General features: G+C 33.0%; 4 protein-coding genes across 8 annotated transcripts; 1 reads left to right on the forward strand and 3 right to left on the reverse strand.

Moving 5' to 3' along the window:
• Positions 1-6,097: 6,097 nt before the first annotated feature.
• On the reverse strand, positions 6,098-8,732 carry LOC100746575 (pescadillo homolog). The gene is made up of 8 exons (XM_003489415.4): positions 8,557-8,732; positions 8,161-8,394; positions 7,582-8,089; positions 7,365-7,504; positions 7,042-7,301; positions 6,783-6,970; positions 6,546-6,706; positions 6,098-6,461 (listed from the first exon to the last, which is right to left on the reverse strand). The coding sequence occupies exons 1-8, from the start codon at positions 8,578-8,580 to the stop codon at positions 6,204-6,206; spliced, it is 1,773 nt and encodes a 590-aa protein (XP_003489463.1). The 5' UTR covers positions 8,581-8,732; the 3' UTR covers positions 6,098-6,203.
• Positions 8,733-8,800: 68 nt separating this feature from the next.
• Positions 8,801-11,265, reverse strand: LOC100740537 (protein pelota). Of its 2 annotated transcripts, XM_024367548.2 has the most exons (11): positions 10,998-11,265; positions 10,753-10,864; positions 10,606-10,675; positions 10,444-10,536; positions 10,223-10,373; positions 10,045-10,158; positions 9,820-9,960; positions 9,518-9,740; positions 9,257-9,449; positions 9,072-9,178; positions 8,801-8,994 (listed from the first exon to the last, which is right to left on the reverse strand). In XM_024367548.2, exons 3-11 carry the CDS (start codon positions 10,644-10,646, stop codon positions 8,894-8,896), a joined length of 1,164 nt encoding a protein of 387 aa, XP_024223316.1. In that variant the 5' UTR covers positions 10,647-10,675; positions 10,753-10,864; positions 10,998-11,265; the 3' UTR covers positions 8,801-8,893. The 2 variants fall into 2 exon arrangements, with proteins under 2 accessions (XP_024223316.1, XP_012241020.1); XM_012385597.3 differs by lacking the exon at positions 10,753-10,864.
• A 248-nt stretch (positions 11,266-11,513) lies between these two features.
• Positions 11,514-13,263, reverse strand: LOC105680748 (AH receptor-interacting protein). Its single transcript, XM_012385522.3, has 7 exons — positions 13,034-13,263; positions 12,836-12,962; positions 12,576-12,755; positions 12,335-12,503; positions 12,065-12,251; positions 11,848-11,990; positions 11,514-11,768 (listed from the first exon to the last, which is right to left on the reverse strand). The coding sequence occupies exons 2-7, from the start codon at positions 12,911-12,913 to the stop codon at positions 11,566-11,568; spliced, it is 960 nt and encodes a 319-aa protein (XP_012240945.1). The 5' UTR covers positions 12,914-12,962; positions 13,034-13,263; the 3' UTR covers positions 11,514-11,565.
• On the forward strand, positions 12,401-17,822 carry LOC100741342 (probable serine hydrolase). Of its 4 annotated transcripts, XM_003489450.4 has the most exons (7): positions 13,164-13,301; positions 13,727-13,921; positions 14,006-14,050; positions 14,162-14,397; positions 15,526-15,873; positions 15,946-16,229; positions 17,491-17,822. In XM_003489450.4, exons 2-6 carry the CDS (start codon positions 13,852-13,854, stop codon positions 16,195-16,197), a joined length of 951 nt encoding a protein of 316 aa, XP_003489498.1. In that variant the 5' UTR covers positions 13,164-13,301; positions 13,727-13,851; the 3' UTR covers positions 16,198-16,229; positions 17,491-17,822. The 4 variants fall into 4 exon arrangements, with proteins under 4 accessions (XP_033176540.1, XP_033176541.1, XP_003489498.1 ...); XM_012385523.3 differs by lacking the exons at positions 14,162-14,397; positions 17,491-17,822 and adding an exon at positions 14,950-15,185 and having other exon boundaries at positions 15,946-16,556; XM_033320649.1 differs by lacking the exons at positions 13,164-13,301; positions 13,727-13,921; positions 17,491-17,822 and adding an exon at positions 12,401-12,515 and having other exon boundaries at positions 15,946-16,556.
• The last annotated feature ends 67 nt before the right edge of the window (positions 17,823-17,889 follow it).

Raw genomic sequence — 17,889 nt, forward strand, 5'->3', positions numbered from 1 at the left:
CGGACGAGCCGTGTTGGTTGGTGACGTTCGTTTCTACGTCGGTGTACCTCTATGAATCGACACGATGCAAAGGCAGGTCGTAGATTAAGCGTAATGGTGCAAAGTATAGAGGTGCACGTCCGTGGATTCTTCTCCGTGGCCTCCGCCTGTGAAGTGCCTCGAGGCGCCGGGGTTCAGCGACACCGATGTACTCTAGCCCGGCTACACGGTGTCATTAGAGTCGCGTGTAACCAGACTTCGTGATCTCGTTTGACGACACTGCAAGTGATTTCACGGAATGGGGCTCTGCGGAAATGCGAAAAAAGACATTTTCCCGCCTTCGTTAACCGTGAAGGCGTACACAGGATACGAGACTTGATTCATGATAATTGTCAAAGTTGCGATAGGAAGCGTAGATAGAACGCTCGAGAGATGTAACGTCTTCAGGATTTATCGCGTTTGAATTCAGCTGAAATAAATTACTGCGATATATCGGGAGTTCGATAGAAAAGTAGTACAAGTATATATATATATTTTTTTTACTAGAGAATGATTATATACGCACTATATTATCTACGCGCTGAACCCTCGCGTATAGTCGATAAATCGATCAAATCGTCAGTTAGAACCTACAAATAAACGGTCATTTCATAGTAAAATCCGATTATTATGAAACACCATATATATATATATATAGGTACTTACATTTCTGTTTTCTGACGTAACAAGAAATTTGTCACGCGAAGCGTTTAGCAATCACAGAAGGAGAGGTCCACGAACAAGGCAGGAAAGTGCGAAACCACATCTTCGCACGGATCGATGTGCTCCTTCAATAATTACACTGCAAATATTTGCGAACGTTTTAGCCAACGAAATACCAAATGAGCTTTTTTTGCCGATATCCTCGAAGCGATTCAGTCCCCGGTTTTTTAGTCCTTCCTGCCTCCACCGACTATACGTGTGTGCGTGTGTGTATGTGTACACCTGCATAATACAAGTTGTGTATTAACTGTTGTTCCATGGGCTGGTAGACGATTCCCGGCAAGATCCCCGGATCCCATGGATTTTTCCTTCCGCGGATCGAAGCAACGATCCGTGAGGCACGATGCAATCTTTTAAAGCATCGAGCAACGATCCATGAGATCCCGGTCGAGGGAGATCTCGGCTTCCGTGAATCCAACCAACGATCCTCCCTGTGATATCGAGCGATCTTTTGCCTGATTAAAAAGGGTAAAGCTTTTGTTTTCTCAAGATCGCGTTATTTGTGGTTGCCTCGGTCGAAACAATGTTGCGCAACCTGCCAGCGATTACGTTAACGGTGATTCATGGTTTCACGCAGAGCAATTGAAATTTGCGGGAAAGTAAACCATCTGGTCTTGTTTTTAACCCTTAAATGCTATACGTTATATAGCTACCTCTCACTCGTAATTTTTTCACCAGAAAGACCTTTATTCTACATAATAATATTTCTTCTAACACAGCGCATACTATTTCGTTTCTGTCGAAATCGAATCTAAAGTGGAATCGAATGGACGCGATATATGCGCCAATACAATAGCGAATCTATTAAAGGAAATCATGATAATGTTACCGCGCGTGAAATTTCACATCAAAATACATTTTTATTTGTACTTTAAAAGCCAATAATACCAAATTAGATATAATTAAATAATTATGATCGAAGATAAATAGTAAAAAAATTATTGCTTGCGATCGCTACGAATGACAGCTTCAGAACAGAATTCTCATCAGATAAAATCTCAACCTCTAAGGCTTAATCGAACTGCAAATTAAAAAAAAGAAAAGAAAGAACCAAGAGTACAACGTATCGCTTTATCTTTCAAGTAGAATCTCTCGATCTCAGATACACCTTAGAAGCACACCTTGTACTTTATACGATAGGGAGCTCGAGTTCGCCGGGGAATAGTGTGGGTAACGGGTTCGTGGGGGCACACGTTCATTTCGTATTCTTTTCGACGATGCGTCATCCGCCTGGCCAACTGAGGATAAACTTCGACGCCAGACCAGGGAGAGGCGATCGGTTGCTCGATCAAATTTCAAAAGCTCGGCCGTCCGCCACGCAAACCACTTTGTAATTAGTCTCCCTTTGAACATCTTGTACATTTTTACGGACACGCTCACGGCACCCCGTGATGACGAGAATGAATGCTGACACTGTTCCTGGAGTCAACTTCTTCCGTAATAAATACCTGCCCCTTTGAGATCTCTCTTCGCTCCGGTTAAACAGCTCGGCTACTCCTCTCTTGGTAGCAACTAAACGCTCTTTTTTCCTCTTCTTTTTTACTTCCTATAAATAACATCCTTCGTTTAAAATAAATTATCCTGTAATCCTAGTATGGACTAACTATGCAATGTTTTCTTTCCTATGGATTTCCTCGATTTAACGTTCGATTATCGGTTCTTTTAGCGAAACGAACGTTAATGCACGATAATGGATAATCTTGGTTACAAAAAAATCTACGTTACTCTGTGGTATTCCGATTTCATGGAAATACCTGTCCTACAGGTTGCCTCGACATGTTCATCCCCCCGTAAAGGTTGAACGTAAGAAGGAAGGAAGTTCGATTAAAATACCGACCAATATCATCGGTGATCGATGATAATTGACCAATTTGCAAACGAGCCAGGCACGTGTCGCCAACCGACGTGAATGATCCCCTATTCCATTGAATCATGCGTTACATCACAATGCAATCGCCACACGCTTCGCCGACGACACTCCATAACGCACCGCGCTTTTCCGTCGAGCAACAGGAATTCCTAGATCGGCCGGAGGTCACGATAATCGACGCGTTTACCTCTTTCGCGATCGAACGCCGCGTAAAAGTATCCAGGCTGATTTATAGCGCATAATTCGCGCCGCGACGGATTGAAATAGCCAATCCTGCTGCTGATTTTCTTAATGAAAGGTACGATTAACAGCACCGCTCATAATTTTCGTTCCTTTGTTCTCGTAACTCGTTATATCTCTGCAAATCATTTACTTGGCTTTATTAAATATCAAGAATATGTTAATAATGTGATGTAATGTTGACTCCTGATCGAGGGTATTTCCATGACAGTGGTTTTTTTTTTTGGGACAACGATTCTCTCACGGATCTCTTGTTAATATTGCCAATATTATTGCAAAGATGTTTAGTAATATCTATAATTCGTAACTGGTGACTTGCAAAATTTCTCCAATAATATTGATTCAATAATGCAAGATCATCCAGATGTTTAGTTCGTTAAAACGCGTCCACCGTAGCCATAAGTTTAAGCATTAAACGAATACTAAAACTAGAACATCGCGTCACGCGATTTTAAACATAATTAAAGAGACTTTTTCATCCGTTGCAAGTTTTAATAAACGTGGTCGTGGCGTTTTCTTCACGCCAACGTCGTCGTACAGATGAAACACGAAGCCCGTTTAAGATCCCTCGAGCAAACGCATCGCTTCTGTCGGCATTGAAATCATCGAAGTTAATCATCGTCGGAGGCGAACGGCCGGTAAGGAACAATTAAACGCATGAAAGTGCATTCAACTCGAACGTCTTTCGCATAGCATCAGCTTTGATGACGATCTTTTAAGCAAGATCTTGGGGGGAAGTGTTCCAAGGCCACTCTTTAATATTATCAACCAAACGCAGCGGCGTCTTTATCGCGTTGGTGCATCGATTATCTAACGCAGTAATAACCTTGATTATATAATTATTCGCTTGCTCATATGAGAGGCATCCTCTGCCATTTATTACACTTTTTTTCCAACAGGTAACGATCCACTGTGTTCGCCTCGCGAAAACGGAACCCGCCTCTTCTACTTCGTTGATGATCCCTCGCGAGACGCTACACTGCAATTACGCGGGATACTGATGAAATTCAAGGCCGTTCTTCCTGATTCGTACCTACATGTCAATACAAATAGATATGGTAACTTTGCTGTTTACTTTGCATCCACAGTTAATTACACGACCGTGTATATTACTGTGTGAAACATTGTGACGGGGACACTCTAAACGGTAATCATTGGAACATCTCTTTATCGTTTTTATTATCTACGAATTACCTGTATTTTATAACGTATTCTCTTTTATTTTCCACGTTATATTCATCATCGTCGATGTAATCTTTTAATCTCGTGTAAGTGTTGTTACCTTCGAACTCGAAGGAAAGAGTTTTCGAAAGCCTTGATATTTCACAGTCGGATGCGTTACCACTAGCCATGTAGGTAGTCCCAATGTTCTCGCAGCTACGTCCCACGCACTCACATCCAGGTTTCGCACCAAATTCAGTATCGACGATATCCTGAAAGAAAAAATTCAGGAACCAAAGCATAAAATTCCAAAGGATAATCCTTGTTTCCTAATCTTCCTTTACAAATTCTTCTACGCTTAAAAGAACATATATCCAAGTTCACAAAACATAGAATAAATGCCCAAGCCTAATCGCTATGCAATCAAGGAAGATGGTCAAGTGAAAATTGTTTTGATTTTCATGGTGGAATTGCGCGAAATCCGAAGATCTAACGAAGCAGAGTAATTTGTTGAAGACCGCAAGTTAGAGCAGCAGATTAGAACGTTATTGGATCGTGTTGCAGTTTCTAGGGATGCTCGTTTTTAAGGATACTCGGAATCGGAATGGAGATGGGCTGGAACAGGAATAGCAAGGGTGACGTAAGCATCCGATCTGAACGCGGCTCGCACACCTAGATCGGACTGAGTATTGGTGACTTCACCGACGATAGTGTCGCGACACATCGGTTCAGTCACCACTGCAAATAACCGAAGAAATCGATGAGAAGTGGGTTCCAGAGTCGAGAGCGTTCTCGTGAAAAACCTATGTCAGACGAAAGAGAAACGCTGCAAGTCGATTTTCATAAATAGACATTAATGAATTGTCGACCTTGACGAGAAACAGAAGTAGTGCTTTTTTTACGCAAGACATGGCGGTTTACCGATTGTTTGAACGGGAAATGATTTATCGAAAGGAAACGTGTTGCACAAGTTTGAACTGATTTACGTAGAAAAGATTTATATTGTTTCGTTTCCTCTTGTTTAATTTTCTATAACTTTTTTACGTTCTCCGAAACCAGTCATTTCTTTGTCCTTTATAAGCGATTTAGAAGCACGATTAGTATCGTTAGAGCCTCGGTATTGGTCGTACGGCATTGCAAACGGGGAGGTTCGTGTCTTGAATAGAAATGAAAATCGTCCCGATAATCGATCAGTGAAAATCACGATGATGACCGCATAGAAATCCAACGAATAACAAAGCGGGTGTTTACTTTCACTGTGTGAAAAGCTCGTTATATACTTTTGCTTTTACGATCGTGATGATACAATCGCTAAATAAAATTTTTGAAATTGAATTCAAATATCGCTCACGACTCTTCGAAATTCTTCCATGAGGATGTGTCCATACTAAAAAAGGAAAGCGCAAAAATTATAAAATTGCAAAATAACAGAAATGGCGAGATACCCACCTATGAGTATCTCGTTCTCGCATCCGATTCCAATGTTCGATTCAAGGTGACTCACGAACATAGTACGCAAAGTGACCGGATGCATTGATGGTAATTTATCCGCCATTAAATGGATTCGACCTTCAATGCTAATTCGTCTAGCGAAAGTCACGGAAGTAATCAAAGACGCATTAGAGATCGAATGACCGAAACGAACCCGAAATGAAGAGCGTTCCACGATTGAACTGCTCGAGATCAATGCACGACCTTTCGAACAGTGCCATTAACGGAGCAGTGTCGAACGTGCAAAATTTGTTATGCATGGTCATTAAATCAAGAGCACCATCGCGATGAATAACTTTCATAAAGACGTACATACACACACATATGGCGCTCGCGATTGCGTAGGCTAGCGTGTGTGGGTAGTCTGGCCTTCAAAGTCCTTCGGTGGAAAGGTAGGGACCAGGATCGTCGGCTACGTGGGCTTCCGGTAAGTGGGAGGACTGGATTGAAGGCATCTCTCCATTACGCGTAACTGTACCTACGATTATCGAAAAAGTCATCACGTTCCACGGTAGAATCTTCGTAAATTTATGATCGAAATCATTAATACAACAACATAAAAAAGGAACGTGGTAAGTGATATAAAAAACATGATAAGGTGTAATACTTAATACGGTACACTTAGAAATATGATATATGTACAACGAAAGTAAATTAAACGTTAAGCTTATATTACTTTTTGTTTTCTTTTTATTCAATTTCATTCAGCAATTTTAGCTTTTTTCTGTTTACGTTCTTCCTTGCGCTTTTGTTTCTCAGCGGTATCATGTAGCCGCCTCTTCTTGCGAAGAAGCCATATTTCCTTGGCTCTCTCTTTACGACCATCCATCATGCTCCTATACAACTTGCGATGTTTCTTTTTGATCATTCGTTCTCGTAATCGGTACTCTTGCCTTTCTTGCCGTTTCTTCTCCCATGGATCCTCCTTCGTCACTTCTCCAGTTTTGACTTTCATTTTCTGTAATTAAAAGTATATACAAAATAAGTATATACAAGTATTCGTATAAAAGTATACACAAGGATGTGTTTGGAGATAACCAACCTTTTTCAATCGATTTCGTTGTAGTTCTTTCTCACTTATTCCGTCCGACATTTTACTCGATTCAATTTCCTCTTTCAAATCTTCTTCAGAATCTCTTTCCTCTGTTTCATCTTCTTCCCTTTCCTCTTCATTTTCTGTCTCTTCTTCGGATTCATCTTCATCTAATAAATAAGGAAAATTCATTTTTTACTACTTATTGCCTATTAATAATTATTTAATTAGAATACGAATACGCACCATCGTTAAGCTTAAATTCAGGGTCCATAAGAGCACGTTCCTCTGGTGGAATGTAAGTTTGATCATGACGACTGTCCGAGAATGGTGAAAGATGTGGCGGAAGTACACAACCCATTAAATATTTCTCTACAGGTAACAATTCTCTAGCATTCACTGAATCAAAAACCCATTGTGGTTGTACATAATATCTATAAAAACATCAGCTAATTAAGATATTGATTAAAAACTCGATAATAAAAAAGATATTTCTAAGCATTACCTAGAAATATACTGCTTGGTCATACTAGGTCTATCCACTATATGATGCGTTATTGTTTCGTCGTTTTCATCAAATGTCGCCCCAACAAAGAGTAATTTATCCCAAGATACTTCGGCTCCGAAACAACGTAAAATAAAAACTAAAGGCTCTCTTGGTATTTCTCTATTCAAGAAAACTTTCAAACCTTTAAAAATTGTCTTTAACTTTTTTATTTTTTCTGCTTCTATCATTGCTTCTTCCAGTTTTGTAGCATCATTTTCCTAAAATGAGTAATTATATATGAATGTTAAGAAAAGTAAAATATTCAGTTAATTTCTTCATACATTTTCAAATTGATCCATCTCCAATTCTTCATCTTCTGTATTTTGCAATGTAGGATCAAGGTTTACTAATGGTACACTCAATGCAGCTATCCTTTCTGATACATATGCTTCCTCATCCACGAGTATTTTTTCACTATTATCTACACATTAAATATTTCTATTACGCAACCGTAAAATCGATCACTTACATAAAAATATTTCAGGAAAATCGTCTTACCACTAGTAGTGAGTTTTGGAGGATAATATAAATTAAGGGTATGATACAGCCTAAAGTTCACAAAGCCTAACATCGTAATGTAGAATTCTACAAATATAGACATCATTTTAAAATCAACATCATTTTTTGCTTGGGGCTCAAAACTGAAATGATGAGGCACAATCCAGGTTATTACTTGTCCTTTAATTTCAGCTTGATAATAATATCCTTTAATGGATACAAATACTTTGCGTAAAGCTTTAGCAGCAATTACAGCATGTAAAAATTCAATCGTTAATCTTCTACATAATAAAGACTGGTCTCTTGGTATATGCTTAAGAGATGGAAATGTACTGAACAAGAAACATAAAGTCAAACAATCATCCAGATCTCTAAGTGCATCAATAAATGTAGGATAACGCTCTTTAACAATGTGATCTAATTTCAAAGTAGGATGATTACTTAGATATCTTTTCATATCTGAAAATTCTTTCAAAGCCCTTGCTCTTCCAACTTTCTTATTAAATACCTAAGGGAATATAATTTTTGTAAATATTTGACCTTTGGATTATAGTATTGTAATATTCAAATTAAACATACCTTTAATTCTCTTAATTTCCATATTATTGGTTCATGCATCAAAAATTGAATGTCTTTTTTGTGATATAATGTTTTAATACCAGGTTGTCCCTTCTGCGCCCTTTTACGATTACGTGGTTCTCTTGGATATATGCCCTTTAATATACATAATCTACGGAAATCTATTAATGTAAGCTGTAACTTTTTTAAGGCAGCTTTCCTTGACATAAATTGTGCTCCCTCCCCAGCCTGATACTACAAATATAAAAGAGATTTTAACAATAAAACAAAAACATTTTTAAAAGATAATCAATATGTATATTTTCAAATTTCCTCTATTCTTTATAAGAGAAAATAACCTCAATTACAGTTACATAAATGATTTTCAAGAAAACCATAAATAATCTTAACAAATACCTTTTTCTTTCCTATTACGACCATTTTATATCACGACCTTTATGCAATAAAAATGTAAAACTATATAAACGTGTAAAAAATAATTTACAATAAATCCACGTGCTTCACGAGACAAAATAACAGAAGACTCACTTAAGAACTTAGAAATATAAAACAGCGCCACCATGCGACAAATCCAATAACATATTCTTAAACGTTTAATAAAACGAAAGACAACAGATGAGAAATATATAAGACCTGCGACTTTTGTTATTAATATATCTTATTTTATTGTATTTTTGATTGCGCACAGCACAAACATATAGAAAGCTATACGTTGGCGTATTATTTAGACATCTTAATTATCTTCGTCTGAATCGCTTTCACCATCGCTCTCGTCCTCTAATTCTGGCATAGGAAAACGTAGTATAGCTGCTATTCCAGTAAGTTGATCCAATTCTATATCGAACATTAAAAATATTATACAAACATTTTAAAATATCAAAACTTAAACAACTTAGAACTCGCTAACTTACGTTCACCGGATACATGCAAACTCGAAAATATTTTTACATCCCCACCAGAATCTCTCACACTTTCAACCAATTCGACATATTCTTTTCTTATATTAACATCTTGACATCTAGATATAATTATTATAATTGTAAATATATGAATATAATATACTATAAAAAAGAAAGATTATTTTACCATTGCTTACCTAAATAGTTTATCTGAAATAAGTAATGTTTCAATAGCTTGAGATTCATTAGCTTTTTCAATGTGCTTCTTTCCATAAAAAGCTCTAGAAGGATCAATTTGTAATATTGTATAAAATGTCTCTAGTGTTTTCACTTCACTTGATGCTTTCGTATCCGAGATTCGTGACATCACTGTAGGCTCAGCTAATATTTCTATTGTAAAAAAAAAGATAATAAGATGTGCATTATTATATCCACTTGGTCTGAAGAATTTAATATACCTTTCAGTGAATGTTTGAAACCAGAACTAGAATGCACAAGTAAGAATTTGCTTTTATTTTCTAATACTATTTTATTATCCGATTTAATGGCCTGTTGTATCATGTAATCCATAAATTGATCTTTGACAAAGCCAGGACTTGCAAGAATAATACATTTCACAATATCAAAATTGATGTGTCTCAAAATTCCTTGCATTATGTTATCATAAAATCTTGTTAAACCCTAAAAAAATCATATAATATGAAAATTTTATTGATGATATTCAACATTAATCTAAACACAAGTTTTATATATATATAACCTTTTCATGCTGTGAAACATTTCCTTTTCTTTTTCTAGGGATAACTTGATCTATTTTTGCACGAACAATTGTCATATTGGAAGTTATTAAGCAAATATGTGCTATACCTTCTTGCATTACCACGGCAGCAACATCTGCATTCTAAAATATAATAAAATAAAGTATTCTGTTTCATAAAATTCCTACAGTGATTTTTTTTTATTACTCTTATTATTACAATCTTACTTGTGTAGGATCACATGCAGTATCAACTCTTTCCAAAGAAATAGAATCCCATTTAACTTTGGTAATTGTAAATTTTCTATTTTGTTCTACATCCAGCGTATGATATGCTCCCATCTAAAAATAATTATAAGTCAAATATATTTTTGATAATTTGTTAAATACTTCTAAATTACTTTACCTTAACATATTTATTTTCTTCTACATTTCTACCTTTCAGTCTTAAAACACATGCCTGCGTATCAAAGTCAATACCTTCAACACATATAGTCAAAGTAGTTCTGACTCTATAATTGTTAGAACTACCAGTTGCAGATTCCATTTGCACCTTTCTACATATATAATAATATTAAATGAAGTATTAAGATTTATTCCATATACAATTAACATTAAAGTTCCTACCTAATAGTGGAACAACTAACAAAATCTCCTTCAGCGATAAGATTATACGCATGCCACATATCTTCTGTATTTTCTGGGACAAGGGACACACTCCTAATAATTTTTTTCTTTAAATTCTATTGTTCACTTATATTATGATTCATTAAGAACATTAATACTCACCCCTCCCCATCTTTATCAACATTCTTAAACACAAGCTTCATTTTTCACACAAATTTTTTATTTGCTAAACCTAAAAATTTTTTATATTAAACATTACATCCTCTTTCTATCAGTCTTAAGCAACTTAATTAATAAATATTAAAATACATTTTTTAAACGAATTTTGATACAATGCTTGTGCTGATCTTGTCTTGTCTTACAAGGGTTTCAAAGTTCATTCGACATATTACACAATTAACAACAAGAAGAAGTACAAACACTGAAAAAATTTATTTACGAGACGTTTTTACAAATTATTATACATATTAACTTGAAATCAATGGTATAACAGGTTAAGTTCGTATGATGTCGAGATAATAGTTTTATGATAGCTAACTAAATTACGTAATTACCTTAAGAATAATTATACAAATCTGTATTTAAGAAAATTCGACATTCCATATTTTAAGCTTAATTAGAATAGCGTGAAATAAATGGAACCATATGTCAAACATGATACTTTTCTGTCGGTCGACAGTCATTATTCCTAGAATGAGGTTTACAGATGGCGTAAAGCAAAATTCCAAAAGATGAGATAAAAAATATTATTAAGTAAGAGTCATAAAGCATAGATTGGATCTGTATCTCGTCTGAGTCATAAAGTTTCCCCTTTTACAATAGGAAAATGTCAATTAATTATATCAATTGATTACATTAATTACATTATATATTGATTAGATAATGTACAACTTTGTAAATACATATATATTTATCATAAATGATATTTTTTATACATTCATTATTTATATCTTACATATTGCTTAAGTGCGTATATTAATTAATTAATAAAAATATTTTGCTCGTTACACAATACATACATATATACATGCATATACATGCATATATATATATATTTGTTCATTTATTTATTTATTTATTTTTATCTTTCTATTTATATAATTTAAATAATTTTATATACATTTAACGAAATAGTTTTAATAATTTCTTCTTTTCTATTTGATCGTTTTCTTTAATAGCTGCAGAAAATGCTTGTAACTCCTTTTCAACTGTATTTTGTAATGTAGGATCCAATTCAACAGCTTTTGTTAAATCTTTGATAGCGTTTTCTTTATCCCATGCACCTATATATGCTTTACCTCTTTTATATAATGCTTTTACATTATCTAAGAATAATGTATATTATTAACATATTCAATTTGTTTATATGATCTATAGTAGTTTATATGATCTAAAGTAGCAAACCTGGATCATGTTTAAGTACTGTTGTGCAATGTTCGATAACTGCATAATATTCCTTTTGAATTAATTTGCATTGTGCATAATTTAGAAGCAATGGAGTTTTTAAACGATTTAAAGCTAACCATTCTTCTTCATTTGGTTTTTCACTACAAATAACATATAACAATAACAAATATGATATAATAAGAGAAGAAAATAGTAAACATATTTATATACTGACCCAAGCATAACTTGTTCCAATATTCCAATGCCTTTAGCATACATCTCACATGCAAGATCATAATTTTTTTCTTTGTATAATGCATTTCCTTTCTCTTTTATGTCTGGAATACTTTTCAATTTCTCATCTTCAGTCATTTGCCATGTCTCTTTTTCATATTCATCAGGTAAGATTACCTTAACAAGTTCTATAAATATGCATATATTTAGATAAGTTATGGAAAAGCAAAAGATAAAAAAATAATGTTAATTTCATGAGATTGATCGATACCAATTGTAAATTCTAAATCTTGAGGACACTTAATGAGTTCATTCAAATCGTTGTATCCAATTCCATCATTTTGTAAAGCAATACCGCAGCAATGATAGCTACGCTTCTGTGATTGTGGTTTTGCGACTTCCCTCAAAGTTTTAGACACAAAAGGATATGCTGCAACTAACTGGAATAACAGGTAGTATTAAAATATCAGTTTTAAGTATTAGAATATATTTTTATATTATTATAAACATACACTTTTGTCAATTCTAAAGCAAGCCACTTCATTCAGTGCCATTTTCTGTATAATATTCTCCCATACTTCAAGTTTGAATTGTTTTCCTAAGACAAGTTCCATCGGATTTCCCATTGCTTTGCTATCGTCTATTAATGTTTTTCCTGGATCACATTTTGTTGTTTTAAAGTGAAAGAGTACCTAAAAATTAATATATAATTCTAATTACAATTATTAATTTATGCTTATCATAATTAGAATATTAATGTAAATATATGCACTTTAGTTCCAGGTACAAAATTAATAGTTTTGGTTCCTGCATGAATTACAGTTTTTATTATGTATTTCTTGCTTTCCATTTTAATAGTATACAGCAGTTGATAAAACAGAATTTAACAGAAAGTCAACCTAAAATAATTTGGGATTATAATACCAATATTATTACAAAATATTATAACGAATATAATAATTATAACGACCTTATACCACAATCTTATATATCACTATGTGGATGAATCAGTCTATAAATATTAATAATCACAAGTCATTTCTTCCACGTTACTCTCTTTTGAAGATTGACGTCTTCAGTTGCAACTTTTTAATCGTATCATTGTTAGAATTATTCATCACTTACTAATTTCTTAATAATTCGTATGTTTCTCGTAACAATCTTATGCTTCTTACTAAGCCAATAAACCCATACGAAAGTGTAAAATTATCAATAACTCATATCGTAAGTGAAAGACGGTAGGTACACGAGTAGTTAATATATTTTCCGATATGCTATTACTATAAATAGTTAAATCAAATTACTTAAATATTACTAAACATCAAGTGTGTTATCTAATTATTTAGCTTTTAATACCTAACAAAACTTCCACATTAAAGTGATATTTAACATTTCAAATGTCTGAAGAATATTTTATCAGGTGTGAAATCCTTAAATATAGTCGTCAAAATTATATAATACTAAATATTCGAATTAGTTTCATGTATGTTTGATAATAAAATCAATTTTAGATTATTAATAAAATTTGTTCAAGAACAAGTAGTCTAGGAAATCGTAAATGAAAGAAAATATATATTTTAAATTTTGAAATTTTTTATATATAATATACAAGTGCACATTTTATATAATTGAGAATGACTTTGCGCTTTTATATCATAAATAGGACAAGTATTAATTTCGTATTTGTTACGAAATTTGCATAAAGTGAGATTTATCGATAAATATATATAAACAACATAATATCCACTGCAAATTTGAAACAGTAACTAGTATTCTATCATTAACAAAATGAGTACAATTGACAAAGTCTTGACAAAATCTACTCCTACTAAAAATATAAATGAACACAATACCCATAGTAAGTTAACTCATTATTTGTTAATATATTTCTATGTTACAGACTTCTAATTAAGCATTATTACACTATATCAATAATTTTCAGGCGTTGAAGATATTCAGATACCTGTACCATGGGGCATCATAAGCGGTCAGTAATTCATCTTCTATTTTATTAAATTTTTATTAATCATGAAAAATTGTCACTAACTGATGCTAATAAAAATTAAAAGATATCATAGTACAATAATAATCAATTTAGGAAAATGGTGGGGACCAATTGATCAACAACCAATTGTGGCATTGCATGGATGGCAAGATAATGCTGGAACATTTGATAAATTAATTCCATTACTACCATCAAATGTAGCCATTCTAGCTATAGATTTACCAGGTCATGGTTTATCTTCCCATCTTCCCATTGGACAATTTTATTATATATTTTGGGATGGGCTTATTAATCTACGTAGAGTTGTTAAACATTATAAGTGGAACAAGGTTAGCAAGCGATTAAAAGTTATACAACGATCTTTTATAATTTTGTATTCTTCTTGTACAAAAGTTCAGTTTTACTAAAGTACTACTAAGTATCTTGCAGTTTTTGATGATGTCATAATATATATAAATTCATATATAAATATGATCTTAACTTTATAGTGCAGAAATTGTAACACTATAACTATCATCTTTATAATGATTGAATTATTATCATAAAAGTTATTTGGTACAAGGTTGACTGTTATGTGCTTATGATAAGTTTTTGCATTCTTCATTGTCATTGATATTAATTGCTTCAAATTATGTATTATGAACCATGTAGTGTCGTTGTATAACTACAGGACATGTATATATTAAAATGATAACAAACTTTAATTCATCAGCTGCAACTTTGTTTCCTATTAAAATTCTTATTTAAAGATATTTATTTTTAGGAAGTTTGAATGCCGATATATTTATATACTTAAAATAGTTAAATTTTTCTCTCCCTGTTTCTCTTTCTTTTTCTTTAAGTAATTATTTCATTGTGACACAATAATCATTTACCTGTAGGCAAATGGTGGGGTCCCAAAGGGATCCAACCAATAGTGGCATTACATGGACGACAAGACAATGCTGGCAGTTTTGACACTTTGATTCCCCTATTATCTGATGAGATTTCAGTACTCTGTTTGGATATGCCTGGTCATGGTTTATCTTCCCATTATCCAAAGTGTCAGTACTATTATGTTTATTGGGATGGTATTATTCTACTACGTAGAATTGTGAAATATTTCAAGTGGACAAAGGTTAGCGAGTGGATTCAGTCTCACCGCTCCTTAGTTTAAATAACTGTTGTTATACATAATGTATAATACCACAAACCTTATTTTATTATTATTGTTATATAAATGTAACAGTCAGCCTTGAAAAATGTATACTAAACTGTATATCTAACTATCTATATGTTGTATTATATAAGATATATGCCTTATAAGATCAAAATGCATGATACGCACATATATATACATATACATATATGCATATATTTTTGTACATACATAATAACTTATGTTAAATCAATATTAATTTCTTGTTTGCTTCTGCTTTATGTATATCTTCGTAGATAATCAAATGTCATTTCCATAGGTGAAATTACTTGGACATTCCTTAGGAGGAGCAATATCATTTTTATATGCTGCATCTTTTCCTGATGAAGTAGAATTCATGATAAGTTTAGATATTGCAAGTCCCAGTGTAAAAGATATAACAAAAAGTCCTGATATAATTAGTGATAATATTGACAAATTTCTAAAATATGAATCACTGCAATCTGGTGGTATTCCATCCTACGATTATAATGAAGTGCTTGAAATTGTTGAAGATGCTTATAAAGGTTCCATAACTAAAGAAGGCGCAATAATATTAATGAAACGTGGTTTACGACCTGCCGGTGAACCTGAGCGATATTATTTTTCACGTGATCCGCGATTGAAGGTAAAATATGTTACATAAGATATTAAATGTGTTATGTCTTAACTTTATATTAATATTAATATTAATTTTTAGGTTTCTGCATTGGGTATGATATCTTTGGATCTAGTACTTGCATATGCATCTCGAATAAAGTGCGCTTATCTTAATATTCGTGCTGTACCCGGAATGAAATTTGATAATCCAGAATCTTATGAAAAAGTATTAGATAAAATAAAACTAGGTGCTAAAAGATTTGAATACCACAAAGTAGAAGGAACTCATCATGTACATTTAAATAATCCTGAAAGAATTGCACCTATAATTAACAATTTCATAAGTACTTAATGATTAAATATTTTTAACTGTAAACTGTGAAAGTAAGTAGCAGTTGTTAAACTAGTAAAAATTAGTCTTATATGCAAGCTACATTAGCTGCATACATAGGATTTCAAATATTTAATTTAGACATAATTATTTTAATACATATATATAGTATGATATTAGGTTGTTCGAAAAATTCGTTCCGATTCTTAAGGAAAATTTAAACGCAACACATTTAAATTTCGATATACATTTATTAAATTATATAGATGCCATTTTCTTCCACAACTTTTCCCCATCTTTCATGCAACTTGAATATTCCATCCTTACAGAATCTCTCAGGTTTTTTGGCTAAAAATTTTTTAATATGATTTTTTATGTCGATCGAACTAATGACCTAAATAGGTGAAAAGCTGAGGGTGCAATGTCTGGTGAATACGATGGGTGGGATAACACATCTCAACCAACCTCCAATAGCTTTTGTCAAGTAGTCAAAGACACATGACGCCGCGCATTGTCCTGATAAAACATGACGTCCTTCCGATTCGCTAGTTCTGGTCATTTCTGTCCAATTGCTGTTTTTAGTTGTTTGGTAGAAGCTCGTAACACAGAATACCTTTCCAATCCCATCAGACACAGAGCATGACTCTTCGGATGAAGACCGGCTTTTGGGGTGGCTAAAGGTGATTCATTCCGCTTTCCTCAAGATCTTTTCCGCTCAACAGCTTAACAGCACATATCTTGTTTGCTGCTTGTGTGGTATTTTTGCCTTCCTGGTAGAAGAAAAGCATCAACTGCCTATAATGCACTTTGTTTCCTTCCACATTTAAAAGCGTATAAAACTAACAAATATTAACATATTTTAATCAAACTTTTTTCTAAAAAATTAAAATTTAGGATATGTACACATGTCATTTGTTTTCAATCAATCTGATATATTCAGACCTGTCCTAATGCCACTTATCGAAAATCGGCACGAACTTCCAGACAACCCAATATCTAAACAATGAGTATTTCCACAATACTTGTGCTTCAGATCAATGGATTTAATTTATTAAAAGTACAACGATTTCATAAAATATTTGATATATGTAAAAATATACACAGAGCTATTTATTAAAATTATACTATTTTTTTAAAATAGTAATGAAAGAATAATATATTTTTCATTGCATCAAATTCTTCCATTTTTACAAAATAATAAATTAAGAAATGACTACATATCACAATTTTCGAAAAAATATCATTCCAATTGATATCTTAGTATCAGTAGTACTCTACCAATCACAAATAAAACTACAATTTTTCTTTTTGCAGTTTGTTTAAAAATGAGTCATGAGTTAAAAATATCACAAAAATAATAAATGTTACTAGTTACAAGGCCAATGAACGATGTTTTTATAGTATTTAGTGATATATTATTTTAATGGGTATTATATTTACTAGCCAACGGCGATAACGCATTAAAGTTTTGCTAACGTAGCGCAGCAAACTTATACCGGTTTATGCTTCTACGCATAACTTAGCGATAAATGACCTCAAAGCGATATACATTATCATTACGTTTTTTCTTGTATTAACTTAATTTCCATAATTTTAACGAAAAGAAAAACGATTTTGGTACTATACGCAAATGTAACTTATTTTTTTTAATTTTTGTTTATAACTTATTTTAATAAATAATTGTGAAAAGGATCCGAAAAAGTTTATTAATTC

The sequence above is a fragment of the Bombus impatiens genome, unplaced genomic scaffold (assembly GCF_000188095.3).
Source record: "Bombus impatiens unplaced genomic scaffold, BIMP_2.2 scf_0321, whole genome shotgun sequence".
Taxonomy (NCBI): domain Eukaryota; kingdom Metazoa; phylum Arthropoda; class Insecta; order Hymenoptera; family Apidae; genus Bombus; species Bombus impatiens.